We start from the raw sequence: 23595 nt of genomic DNA, 5'->3' as shown, positions 1-23595 counted from the left end.
ACTGAACTTACGTGAGGATATTGCTAATAAAATAAATTGAAACAAAATAAAATCAATTTTGATTAATCTCTCTATGTAAATCGGTAATGCAATACCACTTTATGCAAATCAGTGCGTACAAATTGTGTCACCCCAGTATGTCTCGAATTTGAGCTATTATGATTTCTGAGACAGAACAAAAAGAATAGTTTTGGATTTTCATTGTCTGTCAGTAAAGTTTTCACTAGAACGTCCCTTTTGCTTTTAATAATTAGCTTCTTGGAATATTTTAATCGCTTGAATTTACGCTTCACGTACTATATCACAAGAAACCACTAGATTGGGAAAAAATCGGTAGTTTTAGAAGCAAAATCAGTAGTTTTAGAAGTAAAATCATTAGCCAAAAAATCACTAGACTATAAAAAAAAAAATCACTAGAAATAGTGATCAAACAGTTCGTGGAAACATACTGTAAGGAAGGAGCGATAGTAACCGAAACTCGAAAAACCGGAAATTTTGATACCAATAGATACATCAAAATAATCAGATTTTTATGCTGATTTCAAATATATAAGTTTCATCAAGTTTAGTCTTACCCATCAAAAGTTACGGGCCTGAGAAGATTTGCCTTATTTGGAAGTTTCAAGCTCCTGTCTGCAAAAATGTGGAATTTTGTATTTTTTGCCAGAAGAAATATCACGGATGCGTGCTTATTTCTTTTTTTTTCAGAGGTGATCGTATCGAGCCAGTGGTCCTAGAATATCGCGGGAGGGCTCATTCGAACGGAAATTAAAAGTTCTAGTGCCTTTTTTAATTGACCAAAAATGGAGGGCAACTAGGCCCTCTCCCACGCTCATTTTTTTCCGAAATCACCCGATCATAATTTTAAGATAGCCATTTTGTTCAGCATGGTTGAAAAATACAATAACTATGTCTTTTTACATAGTTACAATAACCTTTGTGATTAAGGGGTCATTCTTACAGAATTGGAACAAAATTTTAACTTTAGCCTAAAGAACGAGGTATTGAATAGGGGGCGAACCCTTTATTTTACGTAATAAAAATATACGAATATAGAAGTTCGTTCCGTAAGTTAATTCGTAAATTACGTCAGAACAAAATTTCGAGAAAGTCATTTAGCCAAAAAAAAGTAAAATTAATATGCAAATTTCGTTTTAATTATTCATGTTAAGTACGGTTAGCCAAAATCAAAGCTGCATTAATTCAAAAACGTGCAGAAATGAAATAAAAAAACAAGTTTAAACTGAAAGTAAGGAGCGACATTAAAACTTAAAACGAACAGAAATTATTCCGTATATGAAAGGGGCTATCCTCTCCTCAACGCCTCGCTCTTTACACTAAAGTTTGACTCTGTCTCACAACTTTATTTTGTAAAACAATAAAAAAAAATTTTAGCATAAAGAGCGAGACGTTGAGGAGGGGACAGCCCTTTTCATATACGGAATAATTTCTGTTCGTTTTAAGTTTTAATGTCGCTCCTTACTTTCAGTTTAAAAAACTTGTTTTTTATTTATTTAATAAATCACTAGGGATGGCAACCCTGACACGAAGTAATAAGTGAACTTCGGCTAATAAATCTTTGCCTCAATGTCTATTCTACGTTGTTCGTATTCTTACGGTTATATTGCATACGGGATTGGAAAGGGGTTGCGTTTCAAGATATAGGTCTGTATGTAGACCTTTGCCTCAAATGTCTATTCTACGTTGTTCGTATTCTTACGGTTTTATTGCATACGGGATTGGAAAGGGGTTGCGCTTCAAGATATAGGTCTGTATGTAGAGCACCCTAACACCTAACACGACATGTTGTTGCTGTTTGTGGGTCGTTTGTGCAGTACTTTTACGGAAGTGGTCAAAGATTTGATACATTATAACTTGTAAGCACTACCGCTCATTGATTTCTGTGATGTTAAATATCTTAATCTTTGAAAGCACATGCATGCACTCTTCTTACTCGTCAGCTTTTCTTGGCCAAATGGCCTGTGCATGGTCGAGGAAGAATAAGCTTCGTTAGGGCTAACTAGGGAGAACAATATGATGAACAAGGAAATTAGAAAGCTCTAATTATTAGAAAGCTCTAAATTAGAAAGCTCTACTACAAATTTTGATGAATTGTAGGCCCATTTACGAATTTTTTGTCCAACAAACAAAACAGAATTACCAAATCTTAAAAAATGATTAAAAACCATTAGACAAAATTCTTGACTCCCACTTGCGCATGTATGATAAATTATCCTTAAAGATGATGATTCTTCTATCCTTTTTCTAATGTGAAATAGTGCTTCTAAGACATGCTTGGACACAAATGTTCATTCCACCTCCCTAAGAATTACAACTAGTCATAAATCTTTCAAGTTTGAAAAGAGTCTCTCTACATTTGATCAAGATATCTTTGGAAATTTTTCCCCTGCCAAGTACAACTTCCGCTTGGGAAAATGTCTATTGGGCAAAACTTACCCAGCTTTGCGAACTGCCCCTGTGCAGTTGAATGCTGCAGCAGCAACTTTTTTTGACCTATGAGGGGATATACTCTGTCCATCAGCGGAACCACCTCCATCTTCATCATCACTAATAGCGGTTGTAAGTGACATCCGGTCGTCGTCAGATACCTTAAATAGATTGTCAATTAGTGGTAGTCATATTCAATTTTTGAGTCGACTAGCTTTTGTACTAAAATTCTCTCGATGTTTTAAGTTACTTTGCAAAGTTATTTAAGAGTAAGAGACACGGATGTAGGCAGGAACGAGGGGGACAACTCCCCAACGATTTTAAACTTTCACAAATTTCTTCGATTTTACAGTCTATCTATGAAATAAAAATTGGTACTTGTATGGTATACCCCCTACCGTTCAAGTTGTTCATGCATTGATGCACTGTAAACCGGTTTCTTTCGCTAGTTTCTTTCAACTTAGCGTGAGATAAGAAAAAGAAAAGTGACAGAATGGACGAGAAAAATATAATTTGGGCTATATATTTGCACATTAGGAGGGGAGGGGGGGGTAAAGTATTTGGATAGTTTGAAGTCAGAAAACAATTATTATTTCATAATATCTGTAGTTAACACAGTTTGCATGCAGACCCAAAGTACTTTACCCCCCCCCTGCAAAAATATGCCCAAATTTGTTTGTAAAGTATTTTTATCATACTTAGGCATATTTTATTAGGATTAACCTAACTTTACTTCTTGACCGGTAGGCGGTACATCATACAAGTACCAAAAAAATTAGCCTCCCGAAAAATTATTGCATCCATGCCTGATAAGAGCCACCCACTTGCCAAATCAGTTAGCCGCATTAGAAATACAAAGGATATTTCGCCATATCCCTAAGCGAACCTTACGGATTTAACATTTTCAAAATTGTTAAGGAGAGCGAAAGTTTGGAAACAGTTGTTGTTCAACGGTTTAAATGAGAAGAATCTAGAAAACAGTTAACAATGAGTAAGTGAATTGAAAGTGGCTTGAATTTTGTACACCTTGTAGTACATAAAACTGGGGTAGATGGCCTTTGAGCTGGACTAGTAAACTTATCTCCTATAAAAATCACTCTTCCTTCTTCTTATTAAATTAATATTTAGGTGTGCGTGCAATTCAACCCCTTTGAGCTCAACCCAGTTTAACTCAACCCCGCTTCAACTAAGCCCACATCCAACTCATCTCCCATGCAACACAGCCCTCATTTAACTCAACCCCCATGCAACTCAAACCTAATTCAATTCTAAGGCTACGTTAGGTTGAATCGAGTTGGGATTGAGGTTGAATTTAATGGGGTTGAGATGAATAAGCGAGGGGGCGAATTGCATGGGATTGAGTTAAATGAGGGCTGTGTTGCATGGTACTGAGTTATATGAGGGCTGAATTTTATGGGAGTTCAGTTGAATGGGGTTTAAGATGCATGGAGTTGAATCAAACAAGGGATGACGTGCACGAGGATAGAGTTGAATTGGGTTGCATAGCTCGATTGGTCTCAGGACATATTTACATGTTTAGTTCAAAAGAAAAGATGTTCATCAATAATAATCATGCAGACTCAGCATACTCACTGAAAATAATAGGTTGAAAATGACCCCCCCCCCATAATTCAGAATTTGTATTTTAGCTACGTTATGCTAAAATTTGATAACTGTTTTCCTGAAAGAATTTTAGAAAGTGAAAAATAGAACCACTTTGTCATTGTTCCATTTAGCAATGGTCTTTCAATATCACTGGAAAGTATCCATACAATTAAGGAATGCATTGGAACTGAAAATTTTGATGTTTAAATTACAATAAAGAAAATCTTAATAGTTTATGACATTGCTTTTGTTAGATCATTCATTCTTGAAGCACTGAGAAATAGGGCCAAACTTTAGCGTGAAAATTAGGAGGCAAGGGGCAGCAGTTCCCACATATATAACATAATTTTTGTTCATTTAAAAGGTTTCACCGCTCTTTATTTTCAATTGAAAAACTTATTTATTCCATTTTATTTCTGTTCGTTTCTACTTATATTCAGCGCAATCCTGAATATGAGACAGGGGGCTAAAATCCCCCTTAAACATCTGATCTTTAAGGTTAAGTTTAACTTTTACATAGCAATGCTTCAAACATGATAAACATCTATCATAAAGTTCAATCCTAAGGACATTGATCCAGGTGGAGTGCTTTAAATGTTGGTCATCGTTTTTAGAGAGGTATTCAACGGATAAATATTATTCTTATAAGGATTCCCCCTCCTTATTCTTGTAAGGATTCGCCACCTAATGTACTTATTTATGTAGTATGACCGCATCTTCTTTTTTTCTTACCTTCTAGTAAGATCGTTCAATCAATCTTCAAATATTTTATCTTTACCTTTGGTACAAATTTTCTTAAAAGGGATTGACTTTTATCGCCCTGGAAAATATCAGGGCTGAATCAATAATTTAATTTATAGGGGAAAAAGGAACCTATAATCAATTACCCTAAGGAAATATAGAAACTGTGATGAGAAAGTTCAAATCGAAACCACTCAGCCATGAAATGAAACTGGGATGACACTGACGTCATAACATTAATACTGCAAAATGGTGATCTGTAATATTTTTGGGAGAATCTAACCATGACAATGGAAGCGTTTGAAAGACAGATAGGTAAATTTTGCACAAATATATTTTGATTTGCAAAAAAAAGAAAGTAAAAAATGATAAAAAGTAACTACAGGGAAGCCTTTGAGAAATTAAAAAAATTATAAAAGAGATCGCAGAATGTTGGGGATGGCCCGGCCCATCTTGAGGGGTCGTACAGGAAAGTCATTAAGTGAATAAGTTAAATTATTATTTTGAGGGATTATTTTTTTTAAATACTCGTCTTTAAATACTTTGATTTTTTCTTTTTGTAGTTGAGAGTTACAAAATATAGCTCTTTGGGAAACACTTATATCAACTTTAGAAAAATAAAGCTTTTCTGACAGAAGTAAAAAGTGAAGTTGAAGCTTAAAAGGAATAAAACTATTAATTTGCAGTTTATGCAAAATATATCTGCAAAACTGGTTGAAATAACCACCGATATTTTCCTAAACCTGCAGAATTCCGAAAAACTAGCGCTTCACAGAAAACACAAAACTGACGCAACAAAGCAGGATTAGGAGCTGAAAAGTCCTTAAATAGCATTCAAAAAATGAAATATAAATTTAAAAGGCTCTCAATAGTCTTTCACAAGCCATGAAATTATTAACTTTTAGCATGCAATTTTAATTTTCAAAAAAACTCAAACAAGCTCAGTTTTCAATAGAAAGCTAGCTTTTCAGAGTTCTACAAACGTGGGGGAAACCCACGAGTCAGTTCATTTGATCCAGCTTTGCATATGTTGCATAAACCACGAGGATATAATTTGTGTTCAAATTTCCAACTTCGCCCTTTAATTCGTGCAGAAAAACGCAGAATTTATAAAATTAGGTTATTTTGTTTTTGGGTTTCAAAAATATACACAATAAGCCTTGAAAAAGATCTTTGTCTTACCTAGGCGAAGAAACTACAGAAGTCAACATGAGTTTGTTTGAATAGTGCTTTACAATTAAGTTGACTTTGTACAAGTTTTAAAGTTTCCATAAAAAAATTGCAATTCTGTCACATTAGGAGTCCGTGAAGTATATCATCGTCGATATCTTTAAGGAGTTGTAGATAAAACACAATTATTGATGAAAGTTTGTCGTATATTAAATATACAGAAATTAAGAAAGCTGAAAGACATTAAAAGAATTTTAGATCTGCAGCTAACATAATGTACAGAAATCTGTATTATTATTATTTTTATTCTTCTGCCGCAATGCTGCGAAGATTTTTGAACTTTTTATAAGATAGTTACTTTGATTATTTTTGCTTTAGGACTTTGACATTTTACATGAAGTCCACACAACAATATGGATCCCTGATCTACATTTTGACGCTTTTCCATGTCCCAATGCCCCGTTAGCGCTGGATACAAAAAAAGGACAAAATTAGACACATCAGGGTGTGCAGTTTTTTTTTCGTAATAATTCCATTTGTTTTAATAAGTCTGAAGCTCCTTATTGGGATTGTTGGGACCTTCGTCTTTCGCGATGGAGATATGTGTCGTCTTGTCATCAGGAAAGCGACTATAACTATCATACTCGCCCATATTACCTTTCTTAAAAAGCGATTTAATTAAAAAAATTTCCTAAAATCACTAGTTGTATCCCTTTTTCAAAAATCATATTTATAAACCTTAGTGATTCAGCTCTAACTTAGCGGCCACCATATTTCAAAAACTCACTTACCCCACTAACACCACCTGAGGCTTTATTATTTTTTAATTCTTTTAGTAAACTAGGAATAAAAAAAAAGCAAACATCAGTGCCATCCATGCAAAACTGTGATTTTCCTTGTTGTTCAAGATAAGGGGTTGTAACTTTCATATATGTTTGGGCTGTAACTTTCCTGTGCAGTTTTTGTGTCGATCCGACTTCATTTTCCAGGGTTTTTGGGCTATCATACAAAATTCCCATAAATTTGATTTCGCAATAAACTTTTACCATGAAGATTAATCGAAATCATATTCACTATTCCCGAATTAGCTTCAAACAGCAATTAATAGTGCCACCATTCTAAAATAGTGTTTTTAGAATATCCAGAATAAAAGATTCGCGCCTGCTGTCAACAAGCCCTTGGGGGTTTTCTTAGCAGGTGCTACAAAAATGTTCTGTATGTATCTGTCAAATAAAATTATCTCATCTTAACTTTTCTCACTTGAAACTTTTTTTCCAAAAGCGTTTCCAGATTTTTGGTTACTATAGGTAGTGCTTCGTTTTTTACTAGGCTGCAGCTATCACCGCATTCATGATGCGTCTAACTTCCTCACAAAATACATCATCATTCACTTCTAAATTGTTGAAAATTTTTTCCATTCTCGTCGTGTCATTAATTTACAGCTTTATCACCGCTTAACACATTCTCAAAAGTTCTGCCCATCTCTCTTTAAAATTTTCGTTATCGCTAATTGAGGGCTTCTTCCTATTTTAACTGAGACAAGTCCAGACTGACTACTTCCTCTCAATTTTTTAAAATGCCAATACAATATCTTATTATTATGCCGTATGGCTGCATCTTCCAGATCCTCGACAATTTTATCCATGACCTCCACTTCACACCTTCTTAATTCATACATTAATGTCTTCTTCATCTCTTTACTTTCCTCTTTTTCTCATATGATCTATCACTCAAATACTTCATGCACAAATCCCTATTATTTTCTAATACGCTTAAAGCATTATCGCCAGTATTTCTTGGTGATTTTCTAACGTTCCTCACTAAAACACCTTCTGCTACATCGCAAACTATCTTCTCAAATTTATTCCGTCCATCTACTACACTGTCAAATTTTAAACTCCCAGTTTCGTTCTCAACTGTCCCTAGAAAGTTCCTCTCAAATGAGTTTACCAACGTCACAACTTCAGGGACAGTACTTATCCTTTCAAAAATTTCAGCTTTAGATTAACTCTAGACACTACTAGATTGCGATCTTTACTTTTTAACATCAATAGCAGCACTCCTACAAAACCCTAGTGTCTTGAATCGATCATGCCAGTCTTGAATTTGCAATAACATAATCAATAAGGTTGGCTTTATTGCCATCACGTGCTTACCACATTAGCTTGGGGCCGTTTTATGATCAAATACCGTATTTGGTGTTAACTAGATTATTATACCTACAAAATTGGAACAGCCAATAACTGTCGCTATTTCCCTTCCCAACAGAAAATTTACCTAGGCTAGGATACCATCTATTCCTATTTCTGATAACCTGGGCATTAAAATTATGGTGGATTCAGCGGTAGCTGCAACCCAGTAAAGGACGAAGCTCGGCCAATATTAACTTAAAATTAACAAAAAGTACAAAAAGTACACCGTTGAAATCGCCATGGCCAAAAACACCATATATGAAACTTACAGTCTCCTGGCTTGAACAACAAGCAAAATTACTTTTTTTTTGCACAGGAGGCACTGATGTGTCCTCTTTTTTTTACTCCAATAAAAATACTATATCCAATAATTTCTACCTAGGATCCTGTCTGTTTGTTCCTCTAACAGTATGTAAAATTCATCTTAGTTCTATACTGTTACCGTCAGTCAGTTCTGCAGGAGCATATACCATTATGACTGATACTTTGCAATTTTTGGTCTCAAAATGAGCAAATAGAATTTTGTTATTGATTTCTTCCCAAAACTTTGGGAAGACTTCTAGCAAGACTTTGAAGCTTCCTTATCCAAGATTAGTTCAACTCCTTGCCTTTACACCATGTCCTTCCTAACTGAATAAACAGAGTCTATATCTCCTAACTTCATGTTTCCTAACATTTGGAGACGAGTTTCTGAAACTCCTAGCAAGACCCGTTCAAAAATGTGTGAATTCGTCAGTCAAAATACCAATACAATTGTTGTTTTTTAACGTTATAACCTTCCTTGTCACAATTTTCACCTTCTTTAAATCATTGAGATTGGTGTAGACTCAAGACACCCAATGGGTCCCACCAGTGCAAACCAGGAACTAATATAGCAAAAGTCCCTAAGCCCTTCAACTGAAAGGAGGCTTTGTGAAGCACTGTGCTCATCTTGATGACTACATGGTTTCCAAACTTGACGATGCTCTTCATCAACAAGGGTCACCGCTCGGCACAGGCAATTTCATGCCTATTACTTCCGACTCCTTATATACCCATGCCTGCGAAAACTATACTACAATAGAAATTCAGTCCAGTGGGCAACTTGAGCCTGGTAGAAGTTACTTAGCCGAAAAGCCCCCAAAACAACAAAACTCAGAAGAACTATCCATTGATTAAACTCCAGTGTAATGCTGAATAGTTTACTGAGCTACAATTCCCTCAAGGGCACCACTCGTCAAGGGCACCCTGCAGTGTTGTTTGCAGTCAGAGTCCTAGTTAGGCAAACTTGTGAGAGGTTCATCCTGACGCCACTATGAGGCCCCGCCACCAAGTTCCCATGCCGGAGATATAGACGGAGGAAGAAGCTTATGACAGACTGGAGACCTCAAACTATCTCATAACACTGGAACAGCTTCAACCTTTTTTATCCAACCTATCTTCGTCAGCGTATTCGTCAGATAAACATAAGTAATATTTGCTATTACAAAATAAAATTTAAAAGTTTTTTTTTCAGAAGATAGTTTCTTTTCAAAACGTCTTTTCAGTTTTCAATTACTAGGGAAGCAAGGAGAAGTATACAAGAGGAGCAGCTATAAACCTTCATTTAAGAGTTTTTGACCCTTGAGATTTTGACGGTAACAAGGCTTATGCTCATTTATCTGTAAAAGTGGTTTGAGACAAACAAACTCGAGAAGATTTTGGTATTTGTAGAATTCTCTAAAACTGTTATTTTACTGGAAACTGAGCTTGTTTGATTTGTTTAGACTAGTAGGCGATTTTGGACTTTTCTGCTCATAGTCATGTTTTGTTGCGTCGGTTTTGTGTTTTCAGTAAAGCACTTGTTTTACAAAATTGTATGAGCACGGATTACTATAGATAAAGAAAGAAAAACGAGCAAAAATGGGGTTTTTATAGGCCAAATGAAGATACTGAAAAAAAAAAAGCGAATATTTCCAGAGGACAAACGCCTCTCTTCTTCAGCGCGAAACGAAACGATGTATCAATAAAAGCCAAAAATTAAAATAATTAAAACCAAATATCTAAAAACCATAAAAGCGAGTTATTCGCCAATATCCGCGATTTGCACAAAATAAAAAAAAAAATATGAACTGCCATCGACGGATACTAGCGAACAACTGACAAAGAGAAGGAAACAATTCATTCACTCGAAAAACAAAACGAACCAGCAATTAAATAAGTTGGAGAACTATGTAATTTGATTTCGGATTTTAATTAATGCATTTCTTGTAGACGCCCTTTGAGACCTAAGGGGTTGTTCACTTTTTTACAATATTACTATAGATTATTGTAGATTTGCGAATATATAAAACTTTTACTATTAAAAATATTCGGAATACTAGATAACGTTCCTGAATAAGCTTCAAACGGCAAATTTTTCTTACTAGACAGTTATTTTCAAAACGCATTTTTAAACCTTTGGTTAGTATAGGTCTTCGTTTGCTGTTTTCCAGGTTGCAGCTATGACTGTAACCTTGATATTGGGAAATACTCTGAGCATTAGCGCAGGATTGAAAGCCTATGCTGTCTCACTGATGCTCAGGGACGAACTGCAGGGTGAAAAAACAGAAAAAAAGAAACAATTGAACTTGTCAAAACAGCTTAACTGTAAGTTAATTTTAAGTTGCAACCAGACTTTCATGCTAAACGCATAGTATTTATTAGTCTACTTGAAAAAATGTGAAAAAAAAAATATTTTTGGTCCCAGCAAGTAATTTGATCATAATAAATATCAATCAAAATGTAACCGAAATGGATAACAGACTTTTTATGATAATGAGAAAGTTTCTCATGAAAAGAGAAATTTCTTAGTTTATAACAAATAATTCGAAAGTTTGTTTTTCTTTCCCATTTAACATATTTAGACCAAAAAATAAAATAGTAATCTTCTTAAGACATACTATGACAAATAATGCAAGAAAAACGTTCAATCAGAATGCAATTAAAATACACAAAAGAATCCACGAAGTTTCTCGTTTCTAAGATACAATCTTTTTTTTTACCTTACAAAGGAAAACAGCATCACATTCGGCAGGTGAGATTCTCCAATGATGATGCCTGTAGCGGACATTCCCAACAGGATGTTTTTCATCAATATCCCGGAGCGCTTTTGTCAGTTCTGGTATTGGAAATTGTTTAGTGTCATAAGTAACTTTCGTGGAATATCCTTCTCCATCAGATAGAATATTTGAAGGATCTACTAGAACTGAAGACAAACTATTGTCCTTTCCTTCAGAGAGGCTTGTTGCCCTTTGTCTTTTTGCTTTACTCTGGAGTGACATATACTTCCTAACCCCTTTAGTTGATCGCTCACTTCGTTGTTCCGAATCGCTAAGACTTTGCCGGTCCTCAGATTTTCTAAGAGAGAGATTTCAAGTGCCACCAAAGATGACGGGAAGGGCATGCCTTTTTGAAAAAAAGAGCTTGGAAAGGTTTAGAAGACGAGAAATTAAATTTGAACCGTCTATTTAAAATAAACATTTAATCTTAAAACAGTATTTGAGCAGTAAATTCAATAGGAAAAACAACGAGGTATTTTACGACTAAGTTTTTTTTTCAAAGCTGTTCACGATGAGGGTGAATTGTTATGGTAAACACCGAAGTTTTTCATCTGATCCTTACGTGCACAGCTACTAAATGTTATACTTAAATAGAATTTATATGTTGTCTATAAAGCAACTTTTATTTGTATCGTTGACACCCTGGGTAATTTTCAGCTACCACTGGAGAAAATATCCTACGTCAAAATGGGTATCCTATGAATGGACAGGCAGTAGAGATTTTCTTAGTGTTACGAGGCATAATTAAACTGAAATATTGGGCAAAACTTTGAATTGAAACAATGAATATTAAGAAAATGTTTTTGTTATGCATGTACCAATAGAACCCTGAATATTTCGGTCTCACATACGGAAGCATTTATCAACGCGTAAGAAGAGGAAATATAAGTAAAAGATATATTTGAACTTTAATTAGTCGATGCAATTATCTGTGCATTCAAAAAATTATTTGTACTTTGATTTCGTTGTATTTGGCTGTATCATTTGCCTTGCAGCTTTGGCCAACTAATTTTTACTCATGATTTGTCTTATATTATTTGTCTGTTTTAATTTATCTTATATTAACGCTGTCTTTAAAGCAAATTACATTAAAAAAACAAGATTTTAAACTAAAACTAAGGAGCGACATTAATAATTAAAATAAACAAAAAATATTCCGTATGTGAGGGAGGGCTATCCCTTCCTCAACCCTCGTTCTTTACGCTTTAATTATTTATTTTTCAAATTCAACAGCCCTTGTGTTTGAGCAGCCTTTCTTCAAGAATTACTAAAGAATTTTGCAGAACAAAAAGTCAAACTTTAGCGTAAAGAGTGAAGGTTGAGGAAGGGCAACCCTTCATATACGGAATTATTTATGTTCGTTTTAAATTCTAATGTTGCTCCTTACTTTCAGTTGAAAAAACTTGTTCTTTCAATTAAATTTATGACCGTTTTTCAAATCATCCTAGGAAATCCCCCGCCCCATGTAAAATTCCCCACCGGAAACTTTCCTCCCCACAGACCCTCCCCCCGCACAGAAAATACCCACTAAAAATTTCCGTATATTTCCCAATAAAAAATACTATATGTGAACAGTGTGCAAATTGTGTAACTTAAAGCCCTTTCCCCAAGGACTATGAGGGGGGGGGGTCATGTCATCCCCAAACGCAGATTTATTGGCCTTGTCAACTTTGCTGAATCAAATGGCTATCTCACAATTTTGATCGGATGTAATTGGGTTGCTCTCTTTACCACGAACTGTTTGACGACACTTGCAGTTCAATAGATAGCGGTCTTCCAAATTGTATTAGTGCTGTGATTGATTTGATTTGTTTAAAGTACGTAGATTAAAGTTTAAGTAGGTAATAAAGCGTAGATGAAGAAAAATAGTAAACATGAGCCCGAGTGATCACAACCGTCCCTGGAGGAGAAAAGGTTGGCTTAAAAATGCATTGTAACAATAAAAGAACTTATGGAAGAGCGTTATCAGAAAGAGCGTTTGACGAGATGGCAGGATCCCTTTCAGACCCTACTCAGCCCATCCCTGATATCGCCTCCAGATGCTTATCCCTCTACCATCGCAAAAAAGCCTTACGATGTCGAGTTGGATGTTCCGAACAGAGCCAAAATACTCAAAGTGCCCAAGGCCCTGAAGAAACAAAGCCCCAGGTGAAGAAGACTTCCCCTGGAAACTATGAAAACAACTCCCTGAGTTCACTGCTGAAAAACGCCATGACAATCTTAAAGAAGTCTGAAGGATCAATTCTTTTCCAAAAGATTGAAAGACATCAGTAATTCTTCTTTCCTTTAAGAAAATAATGACGGCCACCACACTGCCTTTTCACCATACAAAACAAGAGAAGATAAAGAGGAAATTTGTGAAGACAGTGAATAACACGGTAGTACAATTACCGCAGAATAAGTCATACCAGAATAAGCCACAGAATAAGCCATGACAGTTACCGCAGAATAAGCCAAGACAATCTTAAAGAAGTCTGAAGGATCAATTCTTTTCCAAAAGATTGAAAGACATCAGTAATTCTTCTTTCCTTTAAGAAAATAATGACGGCCACCACACTGCCTTTTCACCATACAAAACAAGAGAAGATAAAGAGGAAATTTGTGAAGACAGTGAATAACACGGTAGTACAATTACCGCAGAATAAGTCATACCATGGAATCATACTCTTGAACCACTTCAAAGGGACAAGGGAGGAAAGAACTCGGGAAAACCAAGTGCCGACTTTCAGCGAGGTAGAGGCTGTAATGATAATATTTTTATTCTTTGCCTAATTATTCAGCAGTTTGAAATACACAACCATCCCTGATTTTGATGTTCCTGAACATCATTGCCACCTTCGAGTTTGTAACTCACTAGAAACTTTTGAAAATCCTAGAGAATAAAGAAATGCTAATGAAGTTTATCGAACTGAGTAAGGCACACTATGTCGTATCAGTGAGCTGAGTTTGAAGCTATGACAAAGAATGTGACGAATTCCTTGTTGAGTTCAAAGTAAAACGAGGGTGCGTCATCTCTCTGACTCTGTTCAATTACTGCGTTATCCAGGAGGCCAGGTCAGACAGAATCTTTCACTGACTGACATCAATTGTGCGGATGAAGTTGGCCTCCTCTCAGACACCGAAGGAGCCTAAGACATGCCAGGCCTTATCAGACCTGATTGGTTTGAAGGTCAGCAGAGAGAAAACAGATACATTTCTATTAATAACACAGGACTGTTCTCATTTGCTATTGTAAGAAGTGTCCTTCTAATTTTAGAATTAATATCAAGTTGCTATAAATCCGGCTTAAGGCTATGTCCTTTCAGGGTATGTTGAACTCAATGAATTTATCTTTGTAATCCTTTCCCTGTACACAATTTCATTATTTTGCAATACAAAACCTTTCTTAGAAGGATTGAAGTTAGCTACGTTTGTTGACAAATAAGGGGAATATATTTCTTTGATATAGCGTGAGACTGACGAGAGAAGTCAGTTGGGTTTAGGGCTTTGCACAAGCTTTTCGTATGCATGTAGAATGTAAGTCTAATGTGTTCCTTGCTCTTTCTTAATTCTATTATGTTAAAATCCTAGTAGATGGGTATATATCCCATTCTTTAATATTTTTATTAGATTCTTTTAAGCAGGAACATATTAGTCTTAATATATTAGTTATAATGCTTGCTTTCCTTTAATAATAATAAATTTTACTTATAGCAATTATATGAACAAGAATTGATCTTTGATTGTGAATAATAATTATTGAATTTTGATTTATAATGAAATCACTATTGACTAAAAAGTTCTCTTCTTTAATAATAAAATCTTAGTTTTTCTTATACCTGTGTTGTCTTGTATATTTTATTACGATAATTAGGATTTTGTCAAGATATCTCTCTCACTTGGTTCATTTCGTCTATTGAGGCTTATTTAGGGGTACTCGGGTCTCATGGCTGAGTTTGGACTTGGAGTCATCACCATGATACCAACCCTCCCCCCCCTCTTACAAAATGGTGGCAGCGAAAACGCGATGCGATTCAATTGCATTAAAAGCGCCTCTTTTTTTTAACGCTACGCTTAATTTTGAGAGAGCAGAATCTTGATTATAAATCCTTTTTGTAGATTTTTTAATACTTAAATTAACATAATTAATTGAATCCCTTTAATTTTTCTTCATCTTCACTGCTTGCCTGTACGTTTATGCTTTTTTTAGATTTATAAAAATAAGACTAACCGCAATAATAAAAAGTGTCAAATTATATATGGGTATTGCTTAATTTGGTACACTCGTAAAAGAATTGTTGGTTGGTCGACCATAGATAGTTGCCTTTTCCTCAGTTCCAATCCACTCAAACAGGATTAGTTGGTTGCTTAAGTTTGGTAAGCTATAATTAATTTCTCCTTAAGTCCCTACCTCGGAAAAGTGATAAACCGGAAGCCTCAGCCCTTGGGCAAGCTTCTAATCTAAATACAGGAGCTACGCCAGCTCCAGTATTCCAACATATAACTTATAGTATTATCCATTGTCCATTATAAAAAAAAAGTTCATTAAACCACAACAAATTTCTAGTTGGGTTAAATATTTTCGGAGAGTTTGTAGATTATTAGGATTAGAAGATATCAGTTATGATTGAGAGGTACGCTTCCTTAAAGTCTGATGAGCTGTTTAGCTTGTATATAGAACAATATGTGACCGCTACACATTTTTCTGGGCTAAAAGGAATCCCTGTGCTCTGCTTTTATTAATAAAATTTCACCGACCGAAGACATTTAACATATTATGCAAGTTAGACATGAAAATAATGAGCCGGTCGTAGGATTTTTTTATGCGTATTAATGCAGAATTTGACAGGTTCCCTTCTTTAGTTAAAAATGTCCCGGGGAGGGCATGCCTCCTTTTAGTTATTGATATATTTAAATAACAGGTCTTTGAATACAAATTAAATGAGAATATCAAAAGATTGATTCGCAAAAAAAAAGAATTGCGCAGATAATACACAAGTGTTTCAAAGGGATAGATTGTAAAATAAGACAGTTAGTCTTTTCGGGGATTTTTGGTAGTTGACAATTGCCTTTCATCGTAATCCTAGAGTTCAAAAATATGGAAGGAATAGACAGTCCCTTTCACTTTCGTGAAAGGAAGTTAGAATTTCCGACCAAGGCTAAGGATTAAGCAGGTTTAATGATGGATTAGCATATAGGGGTGTATTAGTGATTTCTGATACACCAATTGACCCTAGAGCATTTAAAAAGTGTATATTGTAAGCTAGTTACTACAGAAAATATCTCAATTATTGATGGTGATAATTTAATTATTGTTCCAAAACCAGAATATGAGGAATTTCTTTCTACGTTTAACCTTTAAACGTACAAAAATAATTGTTTTCCGAGAGCTAGTTCAATTGCTCTTAAATAGTGACAATTGCTTTTTTAAACAAGTGTATGACCAATGTAAAAATGATTTAATGGTTTTTTATGCCTTGATGTACCACTTGAAAGATAATTTAAACTACCTAAGCAGTTTAGAATCCCTCATTAAATGGCTTTAGTGCTAGAGGAACATATATAAGCTATGCTGAAATCCGGCATAGTAGGGGAAAGGACATCTTCTTTCCCTTCTCCTCTTTTCCTTATAAGGAAACATTCTGTCAATAAAAATAAGGCTCTTAATAGAAAAAATGTTCCATTTATAGTTAATTTACTTAAAATTAATAATAAAATTGAATAAATCATTCATAAGTCCTTGAAATTCTTAAATTCTACAAAATTTGTCAAAATTAGTGTTCTATATTAACTTTGACCTGCGCAGTGTTTTTTTTTTCAAATTTACATTGATGAAAGGTACCAAAAATTATTTTCTTTTTTATCACCTTTAACTGGCCGCAGCCATTGCTACACAAGAATACCACAGGGAAGTGTATTTGGGCCAAAAGCTTTCGCTAGCTTCATGGATAAATTATTTCCAGAAAGTTACCGTTCCTTCATTTTCAATTTTTTTTTTTATGATATATTTACTAAATAAAACCTAACCTAATGAGCGTTTATTTCATGTCAAGATATTTTTCAGGCGTCTAAAAACTCACAACAATTAGTTATTAGCTTCTAAATCACAAGTTTTAAAGAATCTATTCCAGTATTAGGATTCATAGTGTCACGTGACAAAATTAGACCTCAAGTATCCAAATTGGTTGCTATAGAAGAACAGAAGGGCCTGAAAATATTTCTATTTTTTAAATTATTTGTTGACTCCTCTGAAAATGGAGCCGGGGCTATTCTTTTTCATGAAAGTGATGACGTAAGAAAGGGAGTCGTTTTTTTTTCTTTTTAGTAGAGTTTTCTCTTAACCATTTTCCAAGCAGTCTTCTATCGTTAGGGAGCCATATGGCTTATATAAAACTCTGAAGAGCTCTCAGATTCAGTATTATTTAGAGAAGATTGTGAAATATTTATGCGGATGCTAAAAATTTAAATATTTATGTAAAGATCAGGATATCTCTAGAAAGATGTACCCGATATCATTACTTATTGTGGATAATCCTTTATATGCACATGAAACATATTCCTGAGATTAAGATGATACTTAATATTTTATCGAGGCCAAGTCGAGAGATAATAGACGGCAGTCAGACCTTATATCCGGTTCTTAACGAACTAGAAATTTTAGCAGCGGGAATTTTTTTTATTAGTAATCCTAATGTAGATTACTTAGGTCTGCAAGCTGAGGAATTAAACCACGGACAATTACGGGATCCCGAGACGAGACTTTTAGTTTCCTGTCGTCTATTGGGATTTCTTATCCTAACTCCACAAGTTATGGCAAGACCGCCCAATCAATTATAAATGGCTGGTCAAGCAAGCAAAAAAGTTTATACTGGACGGGACATGGTGATCCTTTATGGTACCCAGTCATCTTAAAATATTCATATATCGTACATATCTTATAAATGTATTCCATTTTTTTTTTTTTTTTTACAAGAATGTAAGAAACAATTATTCTAGAATTTCACAGAAAGACTGTTATCCTGAAATATTAATATGAACTACCTGATTAAAATACAGCGCCTAGTTTCAAAATGTCGCTTAATTTTTGTAAATGCAACCTAAAAGGATGTTAGTCTTTGAGGTGGAGGTACAAGAGCATTCTTTGTTCCATTTTCAGACGATTTTCCTGCTATAAAGCAATAGAGCTCGGTAAACACCTGCAATGGATATATATCCTTTAGAAGAATCTATCTCACGAACACGAGGGGTTGACCAAACGTCCTAGTGAAAGCGAATCGATATTGGTACTATAAATGCGCATAAGAAAAGTCATCGTAACTTATTAGGCAGTGTTTTATTTATTAATAATTTATGCTTTAGTTGGATGTTTTTTGTTTTTTTTTGGTTGGAAGTTTTTTCTAGAATTTTGGGGTATGTCGGAGCTGAACGTTAGAGAAAATTACAATTGTTTTCGAAAAGGATTACATCAAGACATTTTTGGTGGCACACATACCGACTTGACCTCAGAGCATGAGATAAAAGCGTAACTATCTCATTCAAACTTCTGGTGGCGAACTGTTTAATCGATTCCTTCGGAGAAGTAGCAGAAGATAGAGATTGATTCGTACTAAGTTTTTCTTTACTCCGAATTCGATCAATGCACTTAACACTAGGAGGATTTTTGAAACCAAAATCATCACTCAAATTATCATAGCTTCCCTTAGGGCAGTCTTTAACATTCTTAGGAGTCCGATATTGAGCAGATGTGAGTGTTCCAAAGCGAGGAGGTCTAGATAAGAGATTAGTTGTATCAAAACCTGTTTTCTTTTCTCCTAAACTTAACGCCCTAGACCTTGCAATGACATAGTTCTCATCAGTTGTTTTAGTGACTTTTTCCTTGAGTGACGTTTCTACAGGTGATATCTGTGAATTACTTATTACTGGCAAGTTTTCTGTCCTTTTGGTGCCAGGATTTTCCGGAGAACTATCGTCTAAACGTGTCAGATCAGTCAAATCGATAGAAAATAACTTGGCTAGATAAACGGCCGCTTCGAGACTTCGAGTAGCTTGTGTAATTGCCTCCTTGTCAATTTGCAAAACCTCGTTTCCTATCTTAATTGTTAGATCACCGTTACTGTTATAGTTGGCACTCTGTATCCTGCTTTGTAATGAGCTGTTTTTAGATTCGTTTATGGTTTGTTTAACAACTGGTTTGCTTTGGATAGAGACGTCCTGAGGTTTATTTATATTTTTTGCATCCATAGAATAAACACTTCTGTTATCTGCACTGCATTCAGATACATTCTTTGTGGGAGATTGTGGTCGTGATACAGGTGTTTTGGCATATCCATAAACGGCTTTCTCACTGTCAGGGTTAACTTTTTGAACATACCTTTTAATATTACATTCTTTTGAAGATCCACTTTCGGTTTCGAATTTTTTATCGTTAAAAATGAGGTCACTTCTTTTTTCACTAGCCTTTGAGACACTTTGTACATTAGAATCATGTTCAATTCGCTTCAAAAATATATCCAAATTGTGAATATGATGTTTATCTTTATTATGGAACGAATTTTGATTTGCAGAATTTTGTGTTGAGTTTCTTTTTAAAGAAGCGTCTGCAAAAGACAAGGTACTATTTATCTCATTACTACCAACATTTTGTGTATCAGTACTAAAATCTGAAATTTGAGAGGTTCTTGCACTAGCTGTTTCAGACGTAAAAAGGCTATCGCATTTAGAGCTTCGGGCACTGTAAATACTGTCAGATGTTCTGGAAAATCTCAATGGATCAATGTGTATACTTTCTATTCCCGATCGAGAGCTTCGACTACTGTAAACACTATCCCGAATACGTTCTGCGTCGCTCAAATAATCAGATGTTTGAGTAGTTCTTTTCAACTTTGTTTGATCATCGAAATTGGAAATACATTTCTGATCAAGATTTTTAGTTTCTCCAAAAGAACTAGCATTGGTTTGTCGAGAAACTACTTTTTTCGTTGAAAGATCAGGTGGAGTGGTCTCAAGACTGATGATTAAGTCTTTTAAAATCGTATCCAGGGGTGTAATTGTCGGGTCATTTCTTCTATTGCTTACTAGTCCAGAAAAGTTGTCTTCTCTGTTCTTGGATACTTTCTCTTGAAATAAATTGCCATTAATTGTAGACTCTGTTGGCGTATGTGACCTCATTCGAACACTTTTCACACGAGAAATTGTATTTGCATCTGATTTAGTTCTTCCAATTTTGGGTGTGTCACCCATGCTTAGAATATTTTAATTTTATCCAATGGTCAACTACAATCAACTCTTTTTATTCACCTGAGATATCCTTCCTCTGCAAATAAAGTGACAAGCTGTTTTGATACAGGGGGATCACCTTCCATCTTTTCACTCGTATTACAACAGCTTTAATTTATTCCCTCGCGTACATCCTGAGAATGAGAAACTAGTTTTATTATTAAATGGAACATCCCTTCCTATCTTCAAACTGTCTTCACCGAGCCGTGGAAAGTACTGGAGACTTTCGGTCGATTTGATGTAAAAGAGGCTTCTCAAAGATATGCGCACTCCCGGAGAACTGCACCGAGATACACCTTGCTCAGTAAGGACTCGTATTACTCAAAGAAACATTAAAGCAGGGCTAAAGCACTGTTTTTGAAAATACCCAGCATACAAGCAGACGAAACCTGTAAACAAGTGTGATAGCACTAATAACTCCTAAACAAACACTTGCAGCTAAATTAAAAGTTACGAATCACATACCAATAGCTGACTAATCTTGTTCAAAGATAACTTGAGATGCAGCATGTTTAACCTATGACCATAACTAGAAACACCTTCTGGCATCCATTGCCAATGTCCGTTTCGTTATGCAAAAATTTGAATTTTTAATTTCATAAGAATGATATCAATTATTGATTTTCAATGACTTGATCTCTTAAATTCTACAAAATTACTTACATTTGGGAAATGGAAGGAGAACACAAGAGAAGGTAGCCTAATGAAGGAATGAAAAACTGAGCCCAACCCATGCAAAAAAACACATTGATAAATCGTATTTACAAACATTTTATCATTATTTTCATATATCTTGGCTCTTTTTATAGGACAACAAATAAGTTTTTATAATTAAAAAAAGAAAAATATTTGTGCTTCATTATCGCTGGCAAAATGATTTTATTTGTAGTAGGAAAGCCAGTGATGTGCAAACGAACCTTGCTTGAATGGTCAATTTAGCGATTATACCGATCTATTTTCTCGCAATTACAGTTCAATTATATTTGGGGACGTATTCAGGATTTTTTTAGGGGGGGGGAACAAAAAGATTTTGCGGGGAGTGGGGGTTGATGAAAAACCTTTAAAAGAACATCAAAAATTTGTTTATATTAATTTTTGTTATGTTTTTACGAGTCAACAACTTTTTCTTTTTTTGGGGGGGGGGGGTTCAAACCTCCTAGCACCCCTAGATACGGCCTTGATTATACACAGCCATAATTTCTTCAAGCAAAAAATGGTTCTTTTACGAAATATTCCGTTCTTAGGCATCAATTTCACCGTCGGAGACCCAAAATCTTCTCTGCAATACTGAAAAGCAGCCCACATGGGAAGTATGCTAAAGTGCTTCCATGAACCAAAGAGCATACTTGTGTGACTGCCTTCCTATACAATTGCTGGTTATTGTTCCGTTACTTAATTAAGATTAAATTAAAATTTAAAACAAGTTTTTCTACTGAAAGTAAAGAGTAATATTAAGACTTAAACGAACAGAGATCATTCCGTATATGAGAAGGGTTGCCAGTGCTTCAACTCTCTCTCTTTACACTAAAGCCTTAAAGGTCCTTATGAATACTTTACATTTAAATTTAACTGCCCTTGTGTTTGAGTAGTCTTTCTTGAAGAATTGTGACAAAATTCAGACTTAAGTGTAAAGAGCGAGGGTCGAAGAACGAGAAGCCCCCTTCGTATACGAAATAATTTCTGTCCGTTCAAAGTTTTAATGTTGCTCCTTACTTTCAGTCGAAAAAAACTTATTTTTCTTTAATTAATTTCTGACCGTTTTTAAATCATGCCAGGAAATCCTCTCTCTCCCCGCGTAAATAATCTTTGGAGAATTCCTCCCGGAAAATTTCCTCCCAAAGGGAAAATTCTCCACGCAGAAAATCCCCCTCCAAAAAATTCCGTATATTTCCCAGTAGCAGATACTATATTTGAATAATGGGCATATTTGCATAACTTATAGCCCTTTGTCCAGGGACTATGGGGAAAAAAGTAACTATGGGTACGTCTTTGGGGAAAAAAGGGGGTGGGAGGGGGCTAACTTCCCTCCATAGCTGCTTGGTTATTATTCATTAACAAGGAAAAAAAGAGGAGGAAACGAAGGCAAGGAGCCCGGGATATTTCTGCGATTTCTCGTCCAAAATATTTTCCGTATAATTTTCCATTTTTTATAAGTTGTGTCTCACTCCTAAATGCATGCCTCTCCAAGCAACAACTTTGCGTATGTTTCTTGGTCACAGTTCTAGAAATTGTTACTTGTATCAAAACAATTTCAAAGCTTGATTATGATACATCAGCATAAAGATATTGCCGTAAAATGAATAAAGATATTATCAAGCTTCTTTGATGGATTTAGGAAAGGGAACATTCTGAACCAAACAAATGAAAACACGCTTATATTATTTAAAAAAAAAACTCCTTATTGTTGAAAACGATATGCTGGATACTAAATGGTTCTGTGCCATGTACCTGTTCAAACAGTTCGTAGTAACGAACTATAAGTAAGGAGCGACGCGGATCAATAGTAACTGAAACTCTAAAAAACAGAGTTTTGATAACGATTGATGTATCAAAACAATCAAATCTTTTATGCTGATTCCTAATATGTAAAGTTCATTACATTTATGTTACCAATCAAAAGTTATGAGCCTGAGAAAATTAGTCCAATTTCCAAAAAGGGAAACACTCCCAAAAAGCCCCGCGGTCTTAATAAAAATCACACCATGATATTCAGCATATCAGAGAACCCTACTGTAGAAGTTTTAAGCTTTTATATGCAACAACGCGAAAGTTTGCATTTTTTGCCAGAAGAAAAATCACGGATGCGTGTTAATTTTAGTTATTTATTTTCCAGGGGTGATCGAAATTTGCCGGAATTCCTATAGGAAATTATTTTTATTTGTCTTACTTAGGCTTTGCCAATTCAATTTTACATATGAGGATGTTCCGGGGAAATTTTCCACGGGGTTAGAATTGTCTAGAGGATTTTTCCGTGGGGGGGGAGAGAAGATTTTCTACAGAAGAAATTATCCGTGGGAAATTTTCTGCGGAAGCGTTTCCGCGGGGGGTGGGGGGTTTTCCGAGAAAATTTTGGGGGGACAGCATGATTTGAAAAACGATCAGAATTTAAAGTCTTTTTCAATTGA

At 35.1% G+C, this 23595-nt stretch overlaps 1 protein-coding gene across 1 annotated transcript in view; it reads right to left on the bottom strand.

The window, feature by feature from the left end:
- Nucleotides 1-23595, bottom strand: part of sif (guanine nucleotide exchange factor still life) — a 285383-nt gene that overhangs the window by 179755 nt on the left and 82033 nt on the right. Inside the window, exon 9 of the mRNA XM_089106536.1 lies at nucleotides 2458-2609. Within this exon, the coding sequence (XP_088962662.1) occupies nucleotides 2458-2609 (152 nt within the window). The remainder of the gene's footprint in view (nucleotides 1-2457; nucleotides 2610-23595) is intronic.

The sequence above is a fragment of the Artemia sp. Qi Xiang Cuo genome, chromosome 2 (genome assembly GCF_049724085.1).
Source record: "Artemia sp. Qi Xiang Cuo chromosome 2, ASM4972408v1, whole genome shotgun sequence".
Taxonomy (NCBI): Eukaryota; Metazoa; Arthropoda; class Branchiopoda; order Anostraca; family Artemiidae; genus Artemia; species Artemia sp. Qi Xiang Cuo.
Note: the sequence above shows the minus strand (reverse complement) of the source record. Positions and strands in the feature narration are given on the sequence as shown.